Source organism: Falco peregrinus, chromosome 1 (genome assembly GCF_023634155.1).
Source record: "Falco peregrinus isolate bFalPer1 chromosome 1, bFalPer1.pri, whole genome shotgun sequence".
Lineage (NCBI taxonomy): Eukaryota > Metazoa > Chordata > Aves > Falconiformes > Falconidae > Falco > Falco peregrinus.
The window spans coordinates 58,906,677-58,930,318 of record NC_073721.1 but is presented as its reverse complement, the minus strand read 5'-3'; the positions used below and the strand labels follow the sequence as shown (position 1 = coordinate 58,930,318).

Genomic DNA, 23,642 nt, shown 5'->3' with positions numbered 1-23,642 from the left:
CAACCCCGGAGCTCCAGGCGGGTGCTGGTAGGGCTGCTAGAGCGGGGACCCCCCCCCCCACGCCGAGCCGGAGCTGCCCCACCGCGTACCGCTCGGCGAGCGGCTCCTTTAAATTCCTCTGGAGGTCACCGGAGGCCTCGCCCCTGGCCGGCCCTGTTCGCGCGGCTTCAGCCAATCCCCTTCCAGGCGTGGGCCCTCCCCGGGGCCAATCGGAAAGGAAAGCCTTGGAGGCGGGAGGCCAGCCTCTGTGACGGACGGCTTCGCTGGCCAATCGCTGCCAAAACTGGACGTCTGATGGCGTAGGAGCGGCACCCAATAGGCCTGCGGCCGAGTGGGCGGGCCCGGCGTCGCTGGGCGCTGCGAGCCCCCAGCCGGCTGGCCGAGGTAAGGAGGGGAAGATGGCGGAGTGAGAGGAAGAGGCGGAGGGGCCGGGGCCGGCCGCAGCCCCGCGGCCGCGGCCGCGTTCAGGTGAGTGCGGCGGGGAACAACGGCGTCGGGCGTGCGGCCGCACCCAACCAGGACCCGGTGCTCGTGCCCTGATTGGGCTGGGCCCGGGCGCCCGCGCACCCGCCTCCCCGTCCTGCTCCGTGATTGGGCTGGGCCCGGGGACGTTCGTGCCCGCCGCTTCCTGAGGTGTCCTCGGCCCTGCGCCGCCGCCCCGGGCCGGTGAGCCCGCCTCGCTCGGCCGCCACACTCGCCCGGTCGCCTCACCGGGCCGCCCCCCGCCTGCCTCAATCGGCCGCTTGGTCTCCGCGCTGGGGCGGCCCCGAGCGCCGGGGCGCGGGGCTGGGACCTGGGCCGCTTCCCTGTAACTTCAGGGCTGGGGCTGAGGGCGCGCCGCGGCCCCGGCGGGAGCGGCAGCGGGCTGTAGCAGGTGGCTGGGGGAGAGCGAGCCGCCCCCCGCACCGCCGTGCCCTGCGGCCGGGGCCACGCTGGGGCGAGCAGCGGCGGCCGGCCGCGGGCGGGGGGAAGCCGCCGGGCCTCCTGTGGAATGAGGCTTTGCATCGCCGCCGCGGGTGCAGCCCTGGCTGGTTGCGCTGGCTGATGGTAGTGAGTCGTCTGGTGGCATGGTTATTCGTGGGATCCGTGTGCTAGGTGGATTTTGCTACTCTACTAAGCAGTTAAATCCTTTTCTGATACCTTTATGTCTTAATGGCACATGGCCGCACAAAGGGGATGGCTTCCGAGTCATTTGGCAAAACCAGGATGTACAAGTAATCTGCAGTGCAATGTAACTTTCGTGGAGAGGATTATAGCCTATGAATTCATGTGATTGTTGATAACCAGGTGACAAGGACTTTACAGGTGTGAAACTTAATAAAAACTCTCTCCTTTCCACGTTGGTAACGTGCAGGTCAGGTAACCCCTGAATTTTTCAAAATTATTGGAGGTATTTTGTAATGTAGAATGGTACTTTGTTTAAATAAAAAAAAAAGGGGGGGGGGAACACGTCTTGCTGAAAGCACAAGGATTACTGTCACTGGCATGAGATTCCTTATGTTCTTCATCTGATAACAATTATTTAAATCTCAAATTTGTCATAGAATTTTAAGTGACCACACTTTCAGTGTTCATGTTAGCTAAAAGTAAAAAACTGAAGTGGTTAAATGAGAAGCACAGCTTTAGACCTTGTGGAGATACGGCATGTTGTCTTACATGATCTAATGAGGTAGTTGTATTTCTGTTCCTTCACCAAACAAGTGTGTTTGTCACAACTATTTCTGAAAGCAGTAGCTGCTTATGAGAAAAATTTCCTAAGGCACACTTTACCAGTTCCACGTGTTTTATTATTCATGTAGGAACAGTAATAGCAGCTTATGAGCAACATAACATTAAGGCACAGTGTGCTGCTATTGATGAATACTCTTACTTACACATGCCCATGCGCAATCTGTTACAGTATGCTGGAGATTTGCCTTTGGCATATTACATTTAAAGATAATTCTGCTTTATGTTATCATTAAAAGAATAATAAGCGATCAGCTTTCAGTTGTACACTATTTTAGCAGTAAGTAAATTAATTTGGATTAATATTTATTCTTAATTGCTTCGAATGCACAAGAGTTGTGGCAAGTAGTATCTTAAAAAACAAACAAACAAAAAATTCAAGAGTATTTGGTTACCCCGGTTTATGTCAAATCAACTATATGCACTGCTTTACGATCTTGCCTACACAGTAAAGATTTGCATGAACTGGCTATAAATCTTACAATGGTGACCTGTGTGACACAGGCGTGTCAAAAATTGTGGGCCAGCTAAGTCTAAAAATTCTGACTGAGTCTGTGAAGAGTCTGGAGGATCTCTTGAACACCTCCCACGTTCATTCTTAGAAACTAGAAAAGGAAGAGTGTTTGAAACTAGTCCTGACATGCCGGAGGTTACGTGAATGGAAGATGCGAGGGCCTGTGCAGTCTTTGGAGGATTAAAAAAAAAAAAAGAGGAGGAGGATTTATCTAAAATAGCGTGCAGAGGAAGGGATGTTTCTTTGCCTGAGTACACTCAAGGAGCATGTTACTGTGGTGTGTGTATCATGGAGTAGAAAGCCCGCTGTACAACAGTCCTCCCTCCTTTCTCTGCTGCTGTAGGAGGTACTGTTACAAGATTGTAACGGCAATGTAGCAAATAGCCATTGGAAACCTCACCAGAGAGGAAGGTGGTTTTATTTAGAATACAAAGTGGAACAAAACACTCAGGCTGGCAATCTCTTAAAGTGGCAGAATACGTGCAGTGCCTAAGGTGTCTAACCAGCAGCCAGGCGCTGTGGCAGGGGTGTTTAAGCTGTGTGTGCAGCAGTCTGGCGCTGTGTTGCTCATGTCCAGATGCTAAGTCCAGGATCCCTTGTAGAGCACAAGGGACATCAGCTGGCACATCCTTATGCCTTCTGGCCTCTTCCTAGGTTGGGAACCACTCTAGGTTTCAGATACGCCTTTGTGTACCCTTTTGGAGGTGACAGTGGTCTGTGTCTCTACCCTGTCCCATTCTGTGGATTATCAGTGTTCTTTGTCTCCAGATCTGGGTGTCTTCCGAAACTGAAACCGCAGGGGGATGTGCTGAGGTCTGGCTGACCTGCTAACCTGGGTGCCGTTAACACAAGCCCTTTTGAGGCCTGTTCCAGCTGTATGTTCCTTACCTTTCTCCAGTCACACCAGTACCTAGCCTTTCTATTTATTACACTGCCTCATAGATTGGGTCTAGATGCCTTTTTTAAAAGTTTACCTAGAAAGTGAAAGAAGCACAAAGGCAGCTATTTTTTTTTTTGCAGGACTGTAAGCTACTTCTACTGTATTTTGTGTTTATGATTTAAGCTTTTGTCATTATCAGCTTTCCAGGTTAAAATCGATGCTTTTTAAGACATAGGAAAGGTCTTAGTGAATTTGTGATCTGTAGTGCTTAATTTTGCTTTCTGTATCTTCACACATCTCCACCACATTTTACTTTCCAGTTTTTGTGTCTTGGTCTTTCTACATAAACCTGTTTCTAGATCTTTCATTCCTCACTTATTTCTTGGGCTGTAGGGAAGAGAGGGCTAATAATCTTCTATGTCTGTTAATTCTGCTTGTCTCCTGGAGCATCTCTGTGTGAGTGAGAGGGAGAAAGGTAGTGTTTTGGAAAGCCAGATCTGACGGATCTGAATTTTTGCTGACCAGTGTAACTAAAACTAAAGGTACCTTAAAACAGGGTGCAAGGGGTGGGGTGAATCTTGGTAGTTTAGCTGTACACTATTCATTTTAGTATGATTTCCAATTCCAGTGTGCTGATTATGTCATGTCAGAACAGTGACTTCTCCCCCCCACCCCTGCATTGATGCTTTGGTAATAGAACATGTTGCTCTATATGAAAAGACAAATATTGCAGTTCTGCTGGTAAATTTATTTATGAGCTATTTCTTCATCTCTTTTTGGCTTTGAAATTCTTGAAGTTAGTTGCCTGTACCCAAGAAGCTGTCTATCTGAATATGAGATGTAAAGTTCGCGGAAACTAATCTTTAGTTACAGTACAGCAAAAAAAACCCCAAATAGGTAAAAACTTTAATTAAAATAATATTTTCTGAATTCTTAACATAAAAGGATTAATATATATAATGTTCAGTTTTCACAAATATTACTTGTTCCAGATCAATTGATTGTATGTTCAGTAAGGTATGAAACAAGAAAAGCAGTCTTTTGGTCTGTCATCCGTCGTCCCCCCCCCTTCATAATTTCCACTAGCTTTTAACTGTAGAGTTGATATTGTCACCATCAGCTTCGGTGACTGCTAATTTTTAATAGCTTTGATTTATATCCAGTTGCATTTGCAAACTCTGTTGGTACTAGTGTGAACTCTGTTCCCACACAACGTATGAAAATGGGATAGAAAGTATATCAAGCAGAGTAGTTAAAAATTGGGGCATCCAAAGTCAGTGAAGTTTGTTTTTTTTAAAAAAAAAAAAAAGAAATTGGTTAAAGCCAACTGATTTTCAGTATTGGATGAATTATTCACTTGTATGAGTTGCTTTAAGTGTCACCTGCTGCTTTTTTATAATAAGACTTACTTTAGTATTTAGTTTGGTTAATTTGTAGCTTTAAAATAAGTGATAGAAAACCCAGTTTTTCAAAGATTGGCATTGGGAATTGTTTCCATTATGATATATAAGTTTGGAAGAGTTTCTGATAACTGTTCCTTGTCAAATTAATTGTTCTCTGATTAATTTGCTGTTTGTTCCTTTATCTCTCAAAGTCACATAGTGCTTGACAGGTTCTTGAGGGAGGACTTGTGTAGCAAGGGTCAGAATTGACAACATGAGAATGGAGTAACTGCCCAGAAATACAGCGCTAGGGATTATCTGATGACTGCGGATTTTCTGAAGGTGCGGGTCCCTGGTGCTTGCAGAAATGCTGCATTGTGCGGGAGTGTGGAGGCTAGTAATACTTTGGTGAGGATACTGGAAGTTTTTAATAATTTAAGTTCTGTGTGATGAGATAGTTCTGCTTACAATCCATTATTCTTTCCGTTAGGTTGTCAGCTCAGCATCCTTGAGAACAGTCATTATGCTTCCTTGCTGTTGGGAGCGGTTTGTTATTAACAGGAGAGAGTTTCTTGCCCTACTGGAAACTGAAATTGTGTCCATCTCAGTTCCTGTGAAATGTGTCTGTTGATGGTAGCTTACCCTAACAAGGTCATTTATCTTCAAAATATGCACAATTAAAAATTGTTTCAGTAGCGGTGTGTACTTAATGCTCCAGGTAGAGTCAGTTTGGCATGGGCTGTAGGCTGTTCTCAGTTAAGTGGAAACCAACAGATTCCTGGACAAAAAGGAGTTCAGGACTGTGTAAACTACATTCTGTGGAATGCTTGACATGCATGGTTTTACTCCAGGAAGCAGAATGCTTTCTGAACAGAAGTCTTTCAGGCATGTTTTTGGGTGTTTGCTTTTCCTCCCCAGCCTGTTCTTAGTTAAAGTTTTCCTGTGCTGGGTCTTCCATACTTGGGCCCAATTCACTTGACTATCCTTTCCCTTAAACAGTAGGCGGGTGGATACGATCATTTGAAAAGTGACATCAACATGTTTTTTGTAGAATGTCTAAAAATGTTAACTGGTTCCTGGAAGGTACCGCTAATCTTGTGTATCTCATGCAGATAATCATGCATGATCTGAATTGCTTCCTAGATGCAAATTTAATTTCATTTGTTCATCACTTTCTCTCTAGGCTCTCTGAAGAGAATGTGGATTGATCAAAAATAATGGTGAGTAAAGCCATAAGGTTATTTAGATACTAAAATTGTCAAGTTTCTTTGATTTAGGTTGATTTAGGTTTTTTCTTTTCTTTTTTTTTTTCTGTCCAAAGAAATCAGTCATTGAGATTTTAATTTTTCATAGGATACTTTCAGAGAACTGGAATGTTGCCACAGTGTCAGCTTTCAGCTTAGATTTTGCTTGAAAGAAAGCTCAATTTAACTATGTATTCTAAGAAGAATAAATGCTTTTATAGTTGTAAAATTCCTGTCCCATGTTGTCGTTTTGCTCTGCTGAGAGACATGAATTGTGTAATTGTATTGGAGTAGTTATCCTAAAAATTGTATTTGTTAAACAATGTGACTGGAAGAAAACATAACTGCATGTCAATTATCAAACAGAAAAAAGTTCATTCAAAATTTCTAAGAATGGCAATCAACTTCTGGAGTTTTGGTTTTGGTTGTTTGGGGTTTTTTTTCCCAGTGAATGAAATAAAGAAATTCTGGTAGTTAAGGTAACAGAGTGCTATATTGTGTTCTGAGCTCTGTCACAAACCTTTGGCATGTTTTGTTACAGCTCTCCAGGTCTGCTTTTCCCCATCTTCATAACAAGAATAAGACTTGCCCAACAGTGTGAGCATGGATGGTCAAGCTCATGATCAGCTGACATATTTGAGTGCCTCAGAGAGAAAATGATGACGAGCCACACTCTTATCTCCGTTTTCATGACCTACCTGCTGCTTCTAACATATGAGTTGAAAATCGTCACTGGAAGATTATTTCTGAACTTGATCAACTAAAGGGTTAAGGTAATCGGAATAAGATGATAAATACAGACAGAGAAAAGAGAGGAAGGGGTTAGAAAATAGGTCATATCCTCATGTTCTTGTATGTGAGAAAGAGAAACCAAAGAAAAAAAATTTCTTTCACATCTTTCACTGTAATACAGGAGAATGATAATAAACATTTCTGGCACTAGCTGTGCAGGAGTGCACCCACGTTACCTTCCAACCCAGGCTGGCATCAAACTTAAAGCAAAAAAATCACGTCTTAACAGCTACTGTGACTAGGTGATACCAAGTGAGTGTCACTGATGAAAAGCCAGGAGATCAGTGACAAGATGAGGTATTGAAGTATGTCTACACTGTGGATAAGTGGCGAGAAATGAGTAAAAATAAGTACATCATCTGTGTGATCTTCCAACTGCCTAAGTGCTTTTTTCCTCTGCAGCACTGACAGTTTTGTAGTTCAGGGTACATTCTGGTGCTACCTAACATTGTCATGCTCTGTGTTGGAGCCATAGTTAAGAAGCCCCATAGCTAATTAACACTGGTTTGGTTTTAGGTGCATTGCTTCCAAGTGAGTGTATAGTTCCGCATTTCTGTAGTGTTTCCTTAACCAGCTTGTGGACGTGTACAGTTAAGATAAAAAATCTTAAAGAGCAAGGGATTATTGTGGTTTGTGAAGCCAGCTGATTTTGTCCGTTAGAGTCAGGCTTTTAAAGTAATGAGCCAGTGGGCATTTTAATGTGAAATGTATTTTATTCTGATTCCTAAACTACCTCATCTGGTTTTTTTATTTTGGGATTCCAGATCCTCTCCTGACGTTCAAGAAAAAGGTGGTTCTGTTGCTTGCTCATAAGCTGCGGGATGTGAATGTTTCTCTTCTAGCAAGCAAAAACCTGCCCTTCACTTCCATGGAGCTGAACGAACAAAGATCTCTCCACTCCCAGTTTCAGCCATCTCACCCAACATTGGATTCACCACATGACTTCTCCCACAGAAGTGCTCCACCATTTTATCAAAACTCGAAAGCAGAGTAACAGAAATCAGCATTTGTTTCCCTGAAGAAATGTTTTGTGTGCCAGCTCTTCATCCAGCTTTCTGCATTCTGTTTTAAAATGAGAAATACTTTGCAATCAGATACAAGTGCAAGCTGGTGTTCTTCACTGGTATCTCCTTCTTCATTTTAGGAAGGTTAGGTACTTCACTGTGTCATATTGGAATTCCTAGCAGATAAAGTGTCTGCATGCCAAACTGTCTTGACCTGTATGAAAAGTTGCAGCAGGAAAACCAGAACATATTTTCTGCTCTGACATGAGGTATCAATCAACTGGGGACATCCCGTACAGGTATTTTCTGCTCCAGGACCCAGGCTTGCCTGTGTAGATAGATGTCTTGATGTCAACTTGCATAAAGCAGCTAATGCACAGGAACAAATGCAGAATCACCTTGTCTATAGTGTGTAAATGCATTGTCCCAGTCTGTGATCAATATGTATATTTGCATGTGTAAACCTATGTAAGTGCTGGATATGAAGAGCTTTCACCAGAAGGAGAAATTACTCTGCACCATTTCATTTTTAGCAAAGAAAAATGAAGCTTTAAAAGCCTCTGTGGTAACAGGATAACGATTAGGTTTATGTTAAATCATTCCCTCTCTGTGGCTTTTTATGAATCCTTAGCAGCAAAAGGAACAAAAATATTCTGCAGTAAAAGAGATGGGGCAGAACTTATTTCTTTATTGAAGAAATTAATTTTTGGTGGGATGGAAGAGACCAGAGGCGTAAACTTGCAGTTGATCCACTCAGCTTCCTTGGCACAGTTTCAGCTTTTCATACTGCTGATGGAATCAGCTTTTTGATTCTTCTGTGATTGAAAACTGAGATGACCTGTATGTTTCCATTATCTAGGTAGAAACAGGCCCAAGGGAATGGCCTGTTAGCCACGTAAGAGGGGTGAGTTGAGAGAGAGCAGGAATACTTAGGACAAGCCTTTTTCTGGTTCCTCTTATTTCTTCCCAAACTAAGGCGCAATCTGTTGTTCTTATGTTTACACAAGGTTCTTTGTCTCCATCATTTGTGATTATATAGGGTGTTTTCTGTCATTCTCAAATGGGAGCGTATTGTTTATGTGCTCCCTGCTATGGTATTGTATATGACAAGTAAGATTTCTTGGCAAAAAAAACCCAGAACTGGGATATGTATTCTATTCCACTTCAAATCTGGAGCTTTTCTTAGTGCACCTTATTCCAAGCTTCTGATTTAGAAAATGTGGCTTAATAGCTTAAAATAATATTTTCAAACCTGGATCAAATAAAGGTATATAGGTTCTGTTAATAGGGTTTGGGAGATAATAGCATGGTTGTGGGGGGTGGTTGTTTTAGATTTCTGGTTTAGTTCTGGTTTTCCTTTTAGAAAACTGCTGCAGGGAGCCAGACAGCCTGCACGTGGCTGAAAAAGCCAACAATTGAAATCCTTCTTAAATCTTAATGATAGACTGCAAGGGCAGCATTCTGATATCTAAAATGTGGTGACGTATTATGGGACCAAGTTCCATAGCAGAGTAAGGACAAGAGGAGATGTTGATCCTAATCTTCGGAGTAGGGTTAGGTCTGTGTTTAGACTTGCATTGTAACGATAAGATTTAATGACAGCTTTACCTGGTTTTTGTTTTCATAATGAAAAGATCAGACATGTAAAGCTGAAGAGCAGTGGGCAAGACACTGCGTATCACAGTAATGCCAGCTGTAATGAGCAGAGAGGTGCACTAAAATTGTGTGTAACATTGAGATGAGCTGTGTGGTAAGAGTTACATTGATCTTGACAAGGTGACCACCAGCTTGGCCTGACTCCTTTTAAGAACATAGGATTTCTTTGCTGAATATGGTCTGAATTTTCTGGCCTTGGAGGCAACTAAAAAAGCACACTTCCTTTTAGGGCCTCCTTGTGTTAAAACCAGTGGGATTTAATGTAGATGTCTGTAGAAGCAGGATCCATCTCTAAGTGATGGAAAATACTGTCAATATCATAGGATTATAAGTGGTTGGGAGTTATCTGGTATAAAAAACATCTGATTTTTAGGTCTGGGCATTTCCTTTTCTTCCTTCTGCCCATACTTACCCTTCTGACTTTAGAGCTAGCAGTTTTCTTGCACAGCTTGATGACAAAATACTTGGGGGACAGGAAGTTATTTTTGTTTCCTGTGGGCATGTACAAAAGACATTTGTCTGGCTAGAGAGTAGACACTTGCAGCTGTTTGATTTCTTTTTCCACAGGAATAATCTTCAATATTTTGTAACCCTGCATTGTAACAAAAAACCAGAATTGCTGATTTTCCCTGACTCCTATCCATGACAGCGTAATAACATTAGTTTTCAAGTTTAATTTCAGAACATAGTATTTTTGCAAGGCTAAGGATCTGTGGCTTTCACAGAAGTAATACTCCAATAGTGCATGCCCAGAAGACCCCATTGCCATACCTTTCTGGCCAGCACCTTTATAAAACTGCTGTGTTAGAAATGCTGCCTCAGCCTACTTACTTTTTCTTGCTCCACTTTTTCTCTGTGTTGGTTGGAAATCTTCCCATGTGAAAGATTACAAAAACAAGGGGCATGTGCAATAGATCATATATATATACATATATATATTTTAATACTTGTGGACAAAATGATGTTACAAGTTGTTTGAAAACAACAAAATCACCAATGTCTTCCATTTTGAGATGTGTATAGTTCCATAAGCATTAGTGCTTTGTAGCAAACTGTAGTGCCATGTTAGGATCAGTGCATGAGCCTAGTAGTATTTTTACAATTTCAGAGTGACAAATTTATTAATAAACAGTGATGATAATGTAATTAACACTGGAAGGGATACAATAGAAATGTCACAAATGTGGTCTAAACATGCAGTATCCTCCCTTTGACAATGGCAAAGCTATCTTTAGAAATGGAATGCGTTCACTTAACGGGCTTCATAGAATCATAGTTGACTTTGGTTTTAGTCTATCTGTCCAACTGCAATAGTAAGCTAGTGTGTGTAAACGTCTAGAATTCTCATCTCTTTCAGTGGGATTCTTTTCTTTTTAGTCTTTTTCGAAGGTGTTTTCTTCCACGTGCAGCACTTTTTATTATTACCCATCATGTGATATACTCAAAAAAGTATGAATACGCTAAGGAGTTCGTGTGCATTTTGTACGCATCTCTGCTACCTTAAGATCATTTCCAAAATCTCTTAGGTATTTTTTTTTTCAGATCTGATATATAATTGTTATAACTGGTTAAACATTATCCTTATTATATAATAAGTTAATGGTTGCAAAATGCTATCTGCCAGTTACGCATAGAAGGCTTTTATTCATTATCGCAGGAATGGGGAACCTTTTCTGGCTGAAGTCCTATTGAATCTTTTAACATCTTTGGTGGATCCTGCATTTACATACATCTTAATGTTAATAATAATGAGAGAGAATATGATAAAGTCAAGAGCTGTTGAAGAACAACATTGCAGGCTCTATCTGTGCAGCAGGCTATCTCTAGCCTATGGATCAGAGATTCCCCACCCCTGTATGATTGAGAATTCACTATCCTGTATTTTAGGTAACTTCCAGTATTGCTTTCCAGCTCTAAGTTTGATTTTAATAATTTCTGCCTCTCCCTCTGCTTTTTTCAGAAGGAAAGTTTAGACCAGGGGAGGTCCAAATGATTTAGCACTCAATGGGCAGCTTGGACTGGTCAAATAAGAGACTGGTATGATTCCTGAGTTGTGCAATGCTCTGTGGATGGCATTCTCTGATTTCCTAGGAGAAAGTATTTCATTTGGTCCCAGTGTTGCTCTTCACTCATTTCTCTCTTTTGCAAGAACAAAATTCACTTTCAGTTTAGAGAGGATACTGCATCTTTTTTTCCTGAGATCTGCGTGTAAATGGCCATTAGGGGGGGGGGAGGGAGGGAGGGAGGGAATGGGTAGCTTGGTTTTGTGATGTTGATACAATATATCTCTAAAGTGGTTAATCAAGAAGCACGTGCTTGGTGCAAAACCAGTAATCCATGAAGGGTTCATGTATGTAACATGGAAAAAAAACCCAAACAAACTCAAACCACAAAACAAGCCCCAAAAAACCAATCCTCTGTATCTAATACATTAACAAGAAAATTGGACAGGTGGGCCATTTACAGCAGAGCTCTGGGGGACCTGTGCAGAGAGTTAGATTCAGTTCTAAATGGAAGTAGCTGTACCATTGAATAAAGTAGTTTAGTGCTTGGGAGAATCAATTGAAAAATACCTCTGAAACTGGAATGCAAAATAGCACAGTATGTAGGGGGAAGAATCCCTGATGCAAACAAAGCCATAAGATGATTTAATAAGAAAATAGAACTTTAGTAGCAATAACTGTTCTGCATGTGATAGTAAATAACTTGCATTAGCAAGACTGTACAGTAGAGTAAGTGGGTAATAACCAAAAAAGTTTGTGGCGCTCTGTGCTGCAGGGAGTTGCATGAAGAGTCTCTTCCTGAGAAGATGGGTGAATTCCTCTTATGTTCCTCTCATTGGAGGGAATTTGGCACTTGATTACTTAGTTAATGAACCTGATACAAGAAAACAAATATCAGCTTTTCATGTCTGAAGCACTGTCAATGAGTGCTGGGGGAAGGGCAGACAATTCTTTTTGAAAGGATAGCTGAAGTTTCTCTATATTTATTCCTTTTTTGTAGTCTAGCACTTGCTCTGTTTCTCTGAGAAGAAACTAAACCCTTCCAAATACTGGACTGTGAAGAGAACCTGATCCTGACGTTAGAAGCTTTTATTGTGGGAAGTACTTTTTGTTTTCTTTGTTTAAAAAGACCGATCTGAGACGGTCTTTAAATCTAAAAAAATCAGAGAACACTTGACACTCAAGTCATTTGTACCTCTGAAGAACAATTGTAGAATTCTAAAAATGTTACTTCACAGCAAAAAATAATTTTAGCCTTGCTAAACGCTTTGTTTCAGACCATAATTGATTTCTGTTGATGCCTGAAGTTTTGCAGAGGACAGTCCTATGAAGGTTGTGGTAACACAGGGGGTTATTGATCTACAGCTGCAGCCTCTGCACCCAGCAAAGTATTCACTATCAAAAGTGTTACATGAAAGAGTTACAGGGGTTCTAAAATGTCCATAGTTGACACTGTTTTCAGTGCAGGTATGTAGTCTACTGAGACAATGCAGCCCAACAGATAATAATGTATTCTGAACAGAATTATTACATCAGAGGTTTAGCTCTGGCTGGCTGGATTTCTTCTAGAAAGCTGAAGTAATGTGGACTGCAACTTACAGCTGAACGGAGGCTTCTAATGTTTCAGAATTATGGAGGTGAAGCCCTTTGGCTCTCCATAAGTTGGTAATGGGTCTGTGAGGGCTGTGAGCATTTTTACAGTATAAAGTAATGGAGATAAGCGTGAGAATGCCTAAATTAAATGTTGTCTAATCTGTAATATGCATATGAAAAGCTAATTGATCTGGAAGGTTGTAATCCGCTTAAATTCCAGTTATTGAATTATTGATAAAATCAGAAGCTGGCCATAGGGAACCTTAATTTGATTGTTATCTCATTACATTAGAGAAATTAGAAATTTATTCTGGTCTGTGGTCAGCAAGTACATTTTACATAATTATGGAATAATGATGAAAACCATGGTCACGTTCATACTTCAGAAGTATCGCTGAACAGAATTCTTCAAGGGTTTATTCATTCAGAGAAAGAGGGGTAGGAAATCAGGACTGATGCAGCCTGGCAAGCTATCTGCATGTTCTTCCCAGTCCAGACTTCTTATAATGATCTGTATTCTGTGGGCTACTAGACTAGAAATTGCTATTGACAGCAACAAAAGGAATCCCTTTGCCTTTCAGCTCTTGTACTATGGCATGGCTTCTGCTCCAGCCCCCTTGATTCCGCTCTTTCTAAAACTTCAGTAGAAGTGCGAGATGCTACCACGTTTCAGCGTGGGCTATCAAAGGTGTAGTGACCAGTACTGTCATCCCTCCTTTAGCAGTACTAAACCCAGATGATACAAGCGTATGTTGTTTCCATATCCAGTAGTGCTGCTGCAGACAATCTAGCCAGTACTTGTGTTGGGAATTGCACCTTTAGGAATTGTACCTTCTGCAACTGAGGATAACCATCAAATTTAGGACAAAAACGAATGTCTTGCAAAGACTCCTTGACAGTGAGTGAGAAGAAATTGTACCGAGCATCAGGACACTGACACATTACACAAGGATTACATTGTCAAGAGCTGGCAGTGTCTGGTTTTGGGCAGAGAAGGGAAAAATATGGAAGAGAACAGTTTTTGATGGATATCCAGTCTTAGAAATAACTGCTTCCTGCATCCCTAGGAAACTGTCTGGTCTTCCCCCAAAACTAATAATCCTGCTTGCTGTTCAGGTACAGAGCTGCATAATGGCAGTTTAAGTTAGATTCCATTGGATTTCTTTTAATGAATGATCCAGCATTTTGCCCCTGTAGTGCTGCAACAGGCACGCAAAAGCTGGCAGTTGGACCAGGTTGTCTTGTTTAACAGTGCAGAATACTAACCATGGATTCTGATGTCTGTTCCCTTTCAGTCTGCTTTACACTTTCTCCTGAGTTGTAGAGAGTGTCGGTGTTCACGATGTCAGTGCGTGTTTCTGTCTCTGAGCCTATGTCCCAGGTTATAATATAGACAGATTCCCTAAGGCTTTACAACATCTAAGGTTAAGGAGAAAAGGTAACATACTGTTTAGTGTGTCCTACGTAAATCCTGTCTGCTTCTCTCCACTTCCCCTCCAAAGAAGTGTGTGTGCCATTCAAATGAAAGGCAGCTAGTTTGTAATGCCTTAGGCATGAAGAACTGCATGGAGAAACTGAAGGAAAGCGGCACAGGCCCACAAACCAAATCTTAGAGCTAGTATTCTAATTATGCATGATTCAAAATGTCTAGTGTAATGTAGTTATTACCAGTAAATTGAGATATGCATTTATACATAATGAAGCAATAGGAATTAATATACCAATAGCTTGAACTTCCTGCTTTGATTCTCAAATTCTGTTTTTTTAGAGAATGTGCTGCCTCTGTAGAGAAAGGGGCAGATTATATAGATAGGGACAGAAGCATGGCACCAAAACTGTAAATCAGGAACCAGGATCCGCAGAACTCGCCTTTATAACCTCTTGTCTGGTTCATATTAGTGCCCTGAGCATGTAAAAAGCAGGGCATGAACTAAGCATGTTTGGGGGCGAGATGAGGTTTCTCACCTGCTGCAGCTGTAGCAAGGAAAAGGGTGCAGAGTTTCTTACAAGATGCAGGGGGGAGCAACTGGTGGGGAAAAAAACCAACCAAACAAACACAAAACAACACAAAAAACCAAGTAACGGAAACCACAGACTCAAATTGAGTGTAGTATTTGCCAGACAGTAGGTACTAAGTTTGGGTGTGGTGAGAGAAATTATTTGGAGAAGACTGAAATTAATAAGCACAGTACATATCTTTCAGGTGTCGAATAGCTTTTTAATAGACAGTATTTTCAGGTAACTCTCTAGCCTCATAGGCAGCTGTACTGAAGCATAACTGGTACCAGCCAGCAATAATGGCACCTGCAGGAATGAACCTGAAAATACTGGTAATCTTGTGTATTTTTTAAGTTCTTTGAAGAGATTTTTAAAAACAGAAAATGAGATTTGATCACTGAAGGTCTTTATCTTCTGCAACACAGGTTGCAATAAGTCTTTTTTTCTTTATTTCACTTATTGAATAAAAGGGAATTTGGGTGCCATCTTTCTGTAAACTTTTAGTGTGTTCTCTGTAATATTTCCCAAGTCTTTTAGTGGGTAATGCAGTGAATTTCTGCTGGCAGTTTGAAAATCACATAGAACGTGTGGCATAGCCTACGTCACTAATACTTTTCCAAGTTTAATCTTGTATTCAAACATGTAGAATACTAGCTTGTTACTGCAGAGTTCCATACTTCTATCTTAGCTTAATTTTGTAGGTGGGTTTAACTTGTGCAGAACATTTCTCCGTGTACAAAGGCTCAGTCCTGTTTCTTAGTTAGAAAGAGGAAGTGTCTTGGAGGAAGAAATTGTGTGTCAAGTTAACTCCTGTTCGTACTTCATAGCCAACCATCCATAAAGCACCGTGACTTGGGTTTAGAACGGGTTTTACATTTTTTCTCATGAACGCTCTTTCTAGATATACCAGAATTGCCAAGTGAAAACAGGAATATTAGAAGATAACTATTTTATGGTATCAGAAGTTAGACTAGATGAAATCCTTTGAGCAAAAAGGGAATTTGTAAAACCAGTTTAGCCCAGTGGTTAACCTTGGTCACCTAATTCTTACCAGGTATTCTTTAGAACACTTTGCATTGGTTTAAACCCTGTTAAATGTGTTTCTTTTGTGTGATGAGTAAGCAGTTGTATCCTTTGTTAATGCTTATTTCCTTTGATGTAAATTCTTAAGAATAAGCTACTTCAGGATGTCTGTGGAGATATCCCCCTTTTGAAAAGTATGATGTAACTGCAAAGGAGAAGTATTAGTTACAGATTCTTAAAAATTACCTTAGTACTTAAAAAACAGGCTAGAAAATACTTATACTGAACTTCTGATGGCATGCTCACATGGGTTAGTGGAGGAAATTATTGGTGTCGCTAGAAACTATGTATTCCCATTGCACACATGTTTTATGTGGTAACAGTGAAAGAATGTCTCCCTGCAAATTCTGATGTTTTTCCAAAAGGCAGCTTGCTTTTATATCTATGCATCTTTGAGGATTTCAAAATAAGATTTTATTCTTTTGACACTGTAAAGAGGAACTGTTTAAAAATGAACTTGGAAACTCTGCACCTGTACACAAATTTTTTTAGCAATAAAGCAGCACAGGCTGAGAATGCACTAAAACTGGATGCGTCATTTGTTGAGAAGACATGAACCAGCTTCCCTTACGCTCCGCTCCTGAGATGTGTCAGTACTGGCGGTACCTTTGTTGAAACTTAACTGTTGGAGCTGAACTCCCATGTGCTGAGTATCTGCTTTGGGTCCAGCGGTTCCAGCAGACTTCAGGCACCAGAGCTCTGACTTCTTGGAAGGCAACTGAAGAAAAAATTGTTTCTCCACTCATACTAAGGTGGGCAACTTGTCAGAGAAAAGCACCAAGGGTTGTTTCACATCATAGCAGAAAGCATCTGTTGCTTGTATAGTTTGCCTAAAAGTAATAAGCCCCTCAGAAGAACTTCATGTATATGGATTGTTTAGTTTTGGCAACTATGTTCCTGAAAAATTCCTTCTGCGGCTGGCATGTCAGAGCCTGCAGGGGGGCACAACTTCCCTTGCAGTTGCTGAAAGCAGTTCGGGGAAGTGCTGTAGCGCCACAGCATGACACCACCTCATGACAGCGCTGAAGCAGAAGCTCCCGTCCCTGCTACGAGCTTTCCAAAACCTGTTCGGGATTGCTAACCCTTATGCCAGCTTAGAGAAGGGTACCAGCACGACTTCAGTAGCCTGTTCAACCACCTTAATACATTCCATTTTTTAGTTGCTTTTGTCTTCAGATTCCAGAGAAGACAGCTGCTGGTTAGCTGACCTATGGTGGCCTGACCTTGAGATTTGCTTTCTTTCTAAGTGGTTGGTATTCATTTAAATAAGAGAATCCATCCCTCCCCTGGCTGCACTTAAAGCTAGAACACGTCTCTCAGGATGCCTCATTAGAGATCAGGTTCTACACTAGCATAAGAAAAATGAGTATTTGTTGGTCAGTTATAGATTAAGAGGAATTTGAATCTGGGGCAGGCTGTGGGATCAAATGCTGAATCTTTCAGGAATAGAAGCTTATAATTACCACGTAAATTAAAATGCACCCATAGGTTTAAACTGGTCTCTCAGTAAACGTTAATCTCAAATTACTCAAGGTAATGCACTTATTTTATGTGGCTTGCTTCTTAAAACGGAACTTGGACAGAACACTGCGCTGCTTTGAGCGTCAGCAGCTACACCAGGCAGCAGCACCAAGAAAACATGTGATTTGGCAAATAGACACGAAGGACCATAGCTTAACAGAGCACAGGTCCCCCATTCCAAAGATTCAAGAAATGTCATTTACAAATTTGCCCTCTGTTATTTAGCACATACTCTTTATTTGTTTAAATTCATGCTAAGTAATATATTCAAGGAACCGCTAATTTAATGCTGCATAATGAACCAGGACCCAAGCACGAGAAACCAATGGGTCTTTTTCAGCAAAATCTACAGAAAAGAAGTGGACTTAGGACTCACATGATGCTATCAGCAATCTGCACAATACGCATTTCTGAATTTCAGCTTTTTACAAATTTGTTTAAAAAGTTTATTTACAGCTGAAAAATAATATAAAAAACTTCATAACTGACATATCTTTTAGGGGTGGACACATGGCTAAATGGAGTAAACCAATTTAGCACTATTATACATGGTATAGATGAAAAGTATATGTACAGCAAGAAACAGCCTCAGTGCAGAAACTAGAATAAAAGGGCAAAAGTGAGTAAGTGCTGTTATCAATCACGTTTCTTAGACTGATGTGACAACAAAAGAGCTCTAAAAGCAACACAAAGTGAATTTATACAATGGAAAAAATTCAGCAGAGAAGGGGAGATGTTTGCACAAAATGAACTTAAGTCACAAGACCCCAGTTAATGACCAACAGCCCCTTAAACATAATGCAAAAGTCATTGCACCACACCACCTTAAAAACTTCCTTCTTAATAATGAAATAATCAAATAACAGCAAGTCTGAACTTTACATGCATATACAGTGAAAACTGTTAAGAACAACCTTGCCGTTAAGGGTTTGGGATAGAGCTCATTTTAGAGGAAATAACATTTATCGTTACAGGCAATGAAACTGATCTTCAGGAATGTAACATTTACTTCAGGTAGTTACTTTTCATACCCTGAATTTAGCTGTCATGGGAAAGCACTGTATTTTTGCACTTACACTCTTCAAACTCGTAAAACATTAATTCAGATAGCATATAGTATTAGAATTTGAAAGATCCCCTCCCTCTCCCTGCAGAATGGCTGCTGACACTCTATGTTACCGCTCCATCAGAACAGACAGACAACCTGGAACTCTTGGATCAAGAGGCAGCGTGGTGACCAGTCAGTAGTAGTACTGCAAGCACCAGCTGCCCACCTAAAGCCTCTGAGGTCCCTTGCTGTGAGTTCTGTCACCTCTACTCCAAGCCCGTTACAAGAGGTTTTTTACAAATAAAACAATTAAGACCATGAAATAGAGGGAGTACTGGCATCAGCAGCAATGGGGCATGCAACCAGCCAATCCTATACGGAAGTAGAAGTAAGGGAATAGCAAATTGCCTCACTGGAATTAAGTTGATCAGGTAAATACAATCCCCCCCTAGACTACCACAGACAACTGCTAAACTTTATGGAAGGTTTAAAACAACCGTTCAGGCAGCAAAAAGGAGAGTAAAGGACCCTTAATTTCCCAGCTCACAAGAATCTGAGATACTCTGTCCCAAGAACAAGGGGTAAGTAATGTTCTTTCTTTTCCATCAAATTACTTCCTAGATGTTTGGAACCCGTTCAACACAGAGAAACGCCAGCGAGCACCCATTAGGTATTTTTTATGAAACATCTTGACTGGCCAAGTGAAGGCAGCAGGCAGATCATCACGACTTCAGCAGAGCAATGTTCCCATGACAGAGCAGAAGTGAAGAAGAAACGACTATTCCTTGGTTTCACAGCTTCAGCCCTAGCAAGGAAGGCTCGGATCTGTTAAAGGCAGTTGTTCACAGCCTCAGCTTCACGGAGCTGCCAGAACATGGCTCGGTCCTGGGCAGCCATGGGGCCGCACTTGCAGAGGACTTGGCGGGCACATGTACGTTCAAGGGTTGCCCTTGAATTTGAAATCGAAACCCTTGTGCTCCAGCTCGCGTCGTGCCATCCAGATTCACGCACTACACACACTGTGCTAGCTTGCTCCGTTTGCAGGCCACACACACAAGCAAACCTAAAAGCAGCAATCAGGCAGCCATTCAGCAGTGCCTCACATACCAGGTGTGGCTAACGAGTGCCATTAACAGTGTATCTATATTGAAAGGTAGGACAAGAACTTCCCATTTATAATAGCTCCTCTCGAATATCATCATCTTGGTATGTTTTGTATAGTTCCAGAAGCTGGACTTCAGTATTTCAAAGGCTGTTTTCCCCCTGAAGTCATTAGAGAGAATCAAAGCCACGGTTATACTGTCTCAGAGAGCGATATGCTGCATGGGTGAGCTATTGATTTTTCCAAGCATAAGTTCAGTATGTCAGATTTTCAGGTGTTCCCCTTAGACTGAAGGGATGCAATTAAGCATCGGTTCTTTCCGTAAGTAGATAAAGTGACAGATCAACACTCAAACTTGTTCTGGTGCATTATTTCACCATAATGAACTCACTCAACAGCGATGCAGAAACAACTCCGGCAGTTCTTGAAAATGGTATATTAGTTGACCTCGACTATCCTGGCAGTAGGTCAACTGCAACTGATGCAGAGCTTTACCGTTCTGCCACTTTATTTTGTTCTAGTTCCTTCAACTTCTTCATCAGCAATTCTAGGCGAATGTTGAGGTCCACAATCTTTCTTTTCAGCTAGAAGAGAAATTAAAACTAGAGGAAAATGTCCTAACACTAGATCTTTGAATGAGCTGCACCCCACTTCCAGTGGCTAAAGAGCAGCTGACTTTCAAGACGGAAAATTATCCTGGGCTTTAATCTCTATACTGCATGTCTAGTACAGCCCAAACCAGAGGCCTGCGCTACAGAGAGAGAGACGAACACGTGCCAGCATCACCCCTTTCAGAGACGCATGGAAATAGTCTACGTAAGGAAACAGGGTTACTGGAGCCTCACTATCATCAATCCAATCTTTCCTAGTTAACTCGTTACAGGTTTTGACGCAGCCAGAGGCCTTTTTTGACAATATCTGGACAGACTGTTTCATCGTTAGCAAGGGAACAGATGTGGATGGTCCCTCAAAAATCCCATTTCCAGAGTCTGGGGTTGAGGTTAACACATCTAAATCACAAGAGTAAAATCCTGCTGGCATGTCTCAAAAAGCAGATTCTTGCACTTGTTCTAGTCAATAAGCAAACTCTCCACAATCACATAATTTGTGTTTGCAATGAAGTACTACCATTATTTTACTTCAGAAAAAATGTGTCTCAGCTTTAGAAGACTTGCCTGGATAGAATTTTTGCATTTTTAGCCTCACTAGACTTATAAAAACACTCTGATTTTATGGTAAGACACTGGAAGATGACTTTGAAGAGGAAAAAACATGTCACAGGTCCATTTCCACACTTAAACCAGAAACTAAACAAGAAAGAAAGAAAGAAAAAAAAAAAAAAAAAAGAGTATGGAACAAGCAAGCACATAAATACTGGATACACTGGCTGCCTCCTACACACAGTAACTGAGCTATGGGATAGACAATTTACTCAGACAATGACTAACCAAATTACAGAAAAGAACATCCAATTTAAACACCAAAAAAGGAGGGAGGTTCTAGTGTTGTTTCTGAAACTAAATACTGCCATGCTGTTCTGAGCTTACATAGCCATATATACAACGGGGTTAGAATCCAATTCAAATTAACAAATTGCCTTTTTTTTTAAAAAAAATAATTCTTCAACATGAATCATCAGTTCTAGGGACAACACAAGTAGTAATACTTAGGTGAAGTCTGAAAAGAAAAAAACCAAGAACCATTTAAAGTGTAGAGATAAAAGCATAACACGCTTTTGCCAGAAAATTAGCTAGAGCTCGGTATGTTTTGCTGATAAGTGGTCCTAGAGAATGTTCTGCATGTCTCACACATCAGTCAGTCACTGTGTTTATAAGTCAGTATTTTCTCCATCTTATGCACTTAAAAAAAAGTAATTGTATCAATATTTTTGGACTAATATCCAAAAATATCAGCATTTAAAAAATATTTTCCATAGAAATTAATGTAGAAACCTTACTTCCAACACTTGTTTCTTTAAGGTCACAGCAGGAAAATACACCTTAGAAGCTTCTATTACCATTTGTTTTTTTAGGAGATAACTGGAAAACAAAAGGAGAAAGGGAAAAAAACCCAAGAAAACCAGTTAAAACCCCTGTAGTTGCATTCATTGTTTAGGCAGATATTTAAGATGATTTTAAAAGCAGAGTTGTTGCCAAAAGTAGTCAATACACTGTGAAAATATTTAAAGCATAAAAAGTCAAGTCCTCAGTCTACCATGGAACTACTCTGATACCTTACATTAGCTAAGTGAGTCTGGAACTGATGATTTCAGTATTACAAACGACTAAATTGAAACCTTGACATTACATGAGGACACTTACAAAGCGCAAGGCAAATCAAATTGAGTCATGACAACACAAACAATATAAACATAGAGGATATTAAAATCCCATACCAACACGCTCAGTGAAAAGTAAAGCCACTTTTGTTAGTTGTAGATTAGTTGTACGCCCTGTTGTAGTAAATTAAAACCCCCGTAAAATCATTGCTCGTAAGAACACAGAACACTCACCAGAGGATGTTCTCCTTGAAGAAACAGAAGAAGCCTCGGAGATACACCAGGTCAGTGGAGGCAGAACAAAGAATAAAGCCCACGGACATGCCACACAACCGACAGGATAACTCGTTGTAAGCGCTAAAAGGAGAAGGGGGGGAAACGTTATTAAACAGACACTTTGAAACCAGACACTGCATGCCTGTCAGAGGACATCAAATCTTCAGTTCTGTTAGGATGGCAAAAGAAGACATAATAATGGTTTCTCCTTAAAGAAACTATAGATACAAAGAGAACGCACATGTAAATAGTTGGGCACGTTGTGTGAGAAATAATCTCTGCCATATGTGAAGCTGCAATTAAGGGAGGACACACGTATCTTACTATCCCAGAGCTGCTGAGGCTACACAGCTCAGAGGCGGAAAGGCACCGCCTGGGCCCCCGACATTTCCTCCAGCCCAAACAGGCTATTGCCTCAAGCAGAGGGGCAGGGGGTGGAAAGCAAAAAAATCCCCCAGAACCCCCACAGCAAGTCTTATATTTTAAAAGTTCCCATCCCTTATTAGTTAGTAAAACGGCCTTTAAACATCATTTAAACAATCTGCGGGTTCCCTAGGCCCTCAGGTGACACCGAAAGGCCCTTGCCGCCCGACTAGCCCCAGGGTCACCCGGCCGGCTGCCCACTGCAGGCAGCAGCAGCTCCGCACGCACACGGACACCAACCAGCGCCCAACGGCGCTGCTCCTTCACAGGCAGGGCTGCCGGGGAGCGCCGGGGCGGGCGGGTCCCGGCCGGGGCCGCCGTGCGAGGGGCGGGCAGGGGCACCGGGCCCCCGCGGCCGCCCCCCGCGCTACCGGGGCAAGGCGAGGGCTCCTCCATACGCACCATCCCAGCAGGGCTCCCTCCAGGCCGACCAGCAGCTCGTCCTCCCACACCACATCGTTCGTGACTCCTGAGGGGAAACGGAGCCCCGCTGAGGGCCAGGGCCCCGGCCGGGCCTGCGCGACTCCGCGCCCCGGGGCTGGCACCCGCTCCCCGGGGCCAGGGGTGAAGGGAGCGAGAAGGGGGGTCGGGACCGGGGCAGGGGAAAGGTGTTGGTAAGGGAGGAGGGGCCGGGCACCGACTGAAGCAGACGAGAAGGCCGAGCCATCGCTCCTCCTGCGCGCAGAGCTGCAGCGAGTCCCCCAGCACCGCCCGGCAGCCGCGGCACTGGAACACGGCGCACTCCTTCGGCAGCGGTCTCGGCCGCCACGACAGCGCGGCGTCCCCAGTCGGCGGCAGGCGAGACTCAGGCTGGGACCGGGACGCGGGTAGCGGCCGCTCCACGGTGACCGAGTCGCGGAGCTGCACGTTCTGGAAGAGGTCCTGCAGGTATCGCCGCACCGCCATCTCCTCCCGCGCCACGGGGGCCCGCCCGGCCGGCGTCCCCATTGGCGCACGCGCCTCACGCCTCCGGTCTCCATTGGGCAGCGGCCGCATCAATCCTCACAGCGCGCGGCTATTGGGAAGAGGGCGGCACCGAGCCGTTCCGCCGCCCAATCCAGCGGGGGAGGGCGGGGCTGTCCGCGTCTATCGAATTTGAAAAGAAAGCCACACCTCG

General features: G+C 42.4%; 1 protein-coding gene and 1 long non-coding RNA gene across 4 annotated transcripts; one reads left to right on the top strand and one right to left on the bottom strand.

Annotated features, from left to right (window-relative positions):
- Window positions 1-338: 338 nt before the first annotated feature.
- LOC106112094 (uncharacterized) lies at window positions 339-19,082 on the top strand. The gene is made up of 5 exons (XR_008748723.1): window positions 339-468; window positions 5,688-5,724; window positions 6,290-6,521; window positions 7,305-16,629; window positions 19,068-19,082. It is a non-coding gene; the product is annotated as an uncharacterized LOC106112094 (long non-coding RNA).
- Window positions 17,402-23,499, bottom strand: OIP5 (Opa interacting protein 5). Of its 3 annotated transcripts, XR_008748721.1 has the most exons (6): window positions 23,167-23,482; window positions 22,928-22,994; window positions 22,061-22,183; window positions 21,506-21,587; window positions 21,096-21,225; window positions 17,402-20,132 (listed from the first exon to the last, which is right to left on the bottom strand). XR_008748721.1 is itself a non-coding variant. In XM_005231557.4 (5 exons), the coding sequence occupies exons 1-5, from the start codon at window positions 23,471-23,473 to the stop codon at window positions 20,040-20,042; spliced, it is 672 nt and encodes a 223-aa protein (XP_005231614.3). In that variant the 5' UTR covers window positions 23,474-23,475; the 3' UTR covers window positions 17,402-20,039. The 3 variants fall into 3 exon arrangements, 1 of the variants encoding a protein (XP_005231614.3); XM_005231557.4 differs by lacking the exon at window positions 21,096-21,225 and having other exon boundaries at window positions 23,167-23,475; XR_008748720.1 differs by lacking the exons at window positions 21,096-21,225; window positions 21,506-21,587 and having other exon boundaries at window positions 22,928-23,499.
- Between the last annotated feature and the right edge of the window lie 143 nt (window positions 23,500-23,642).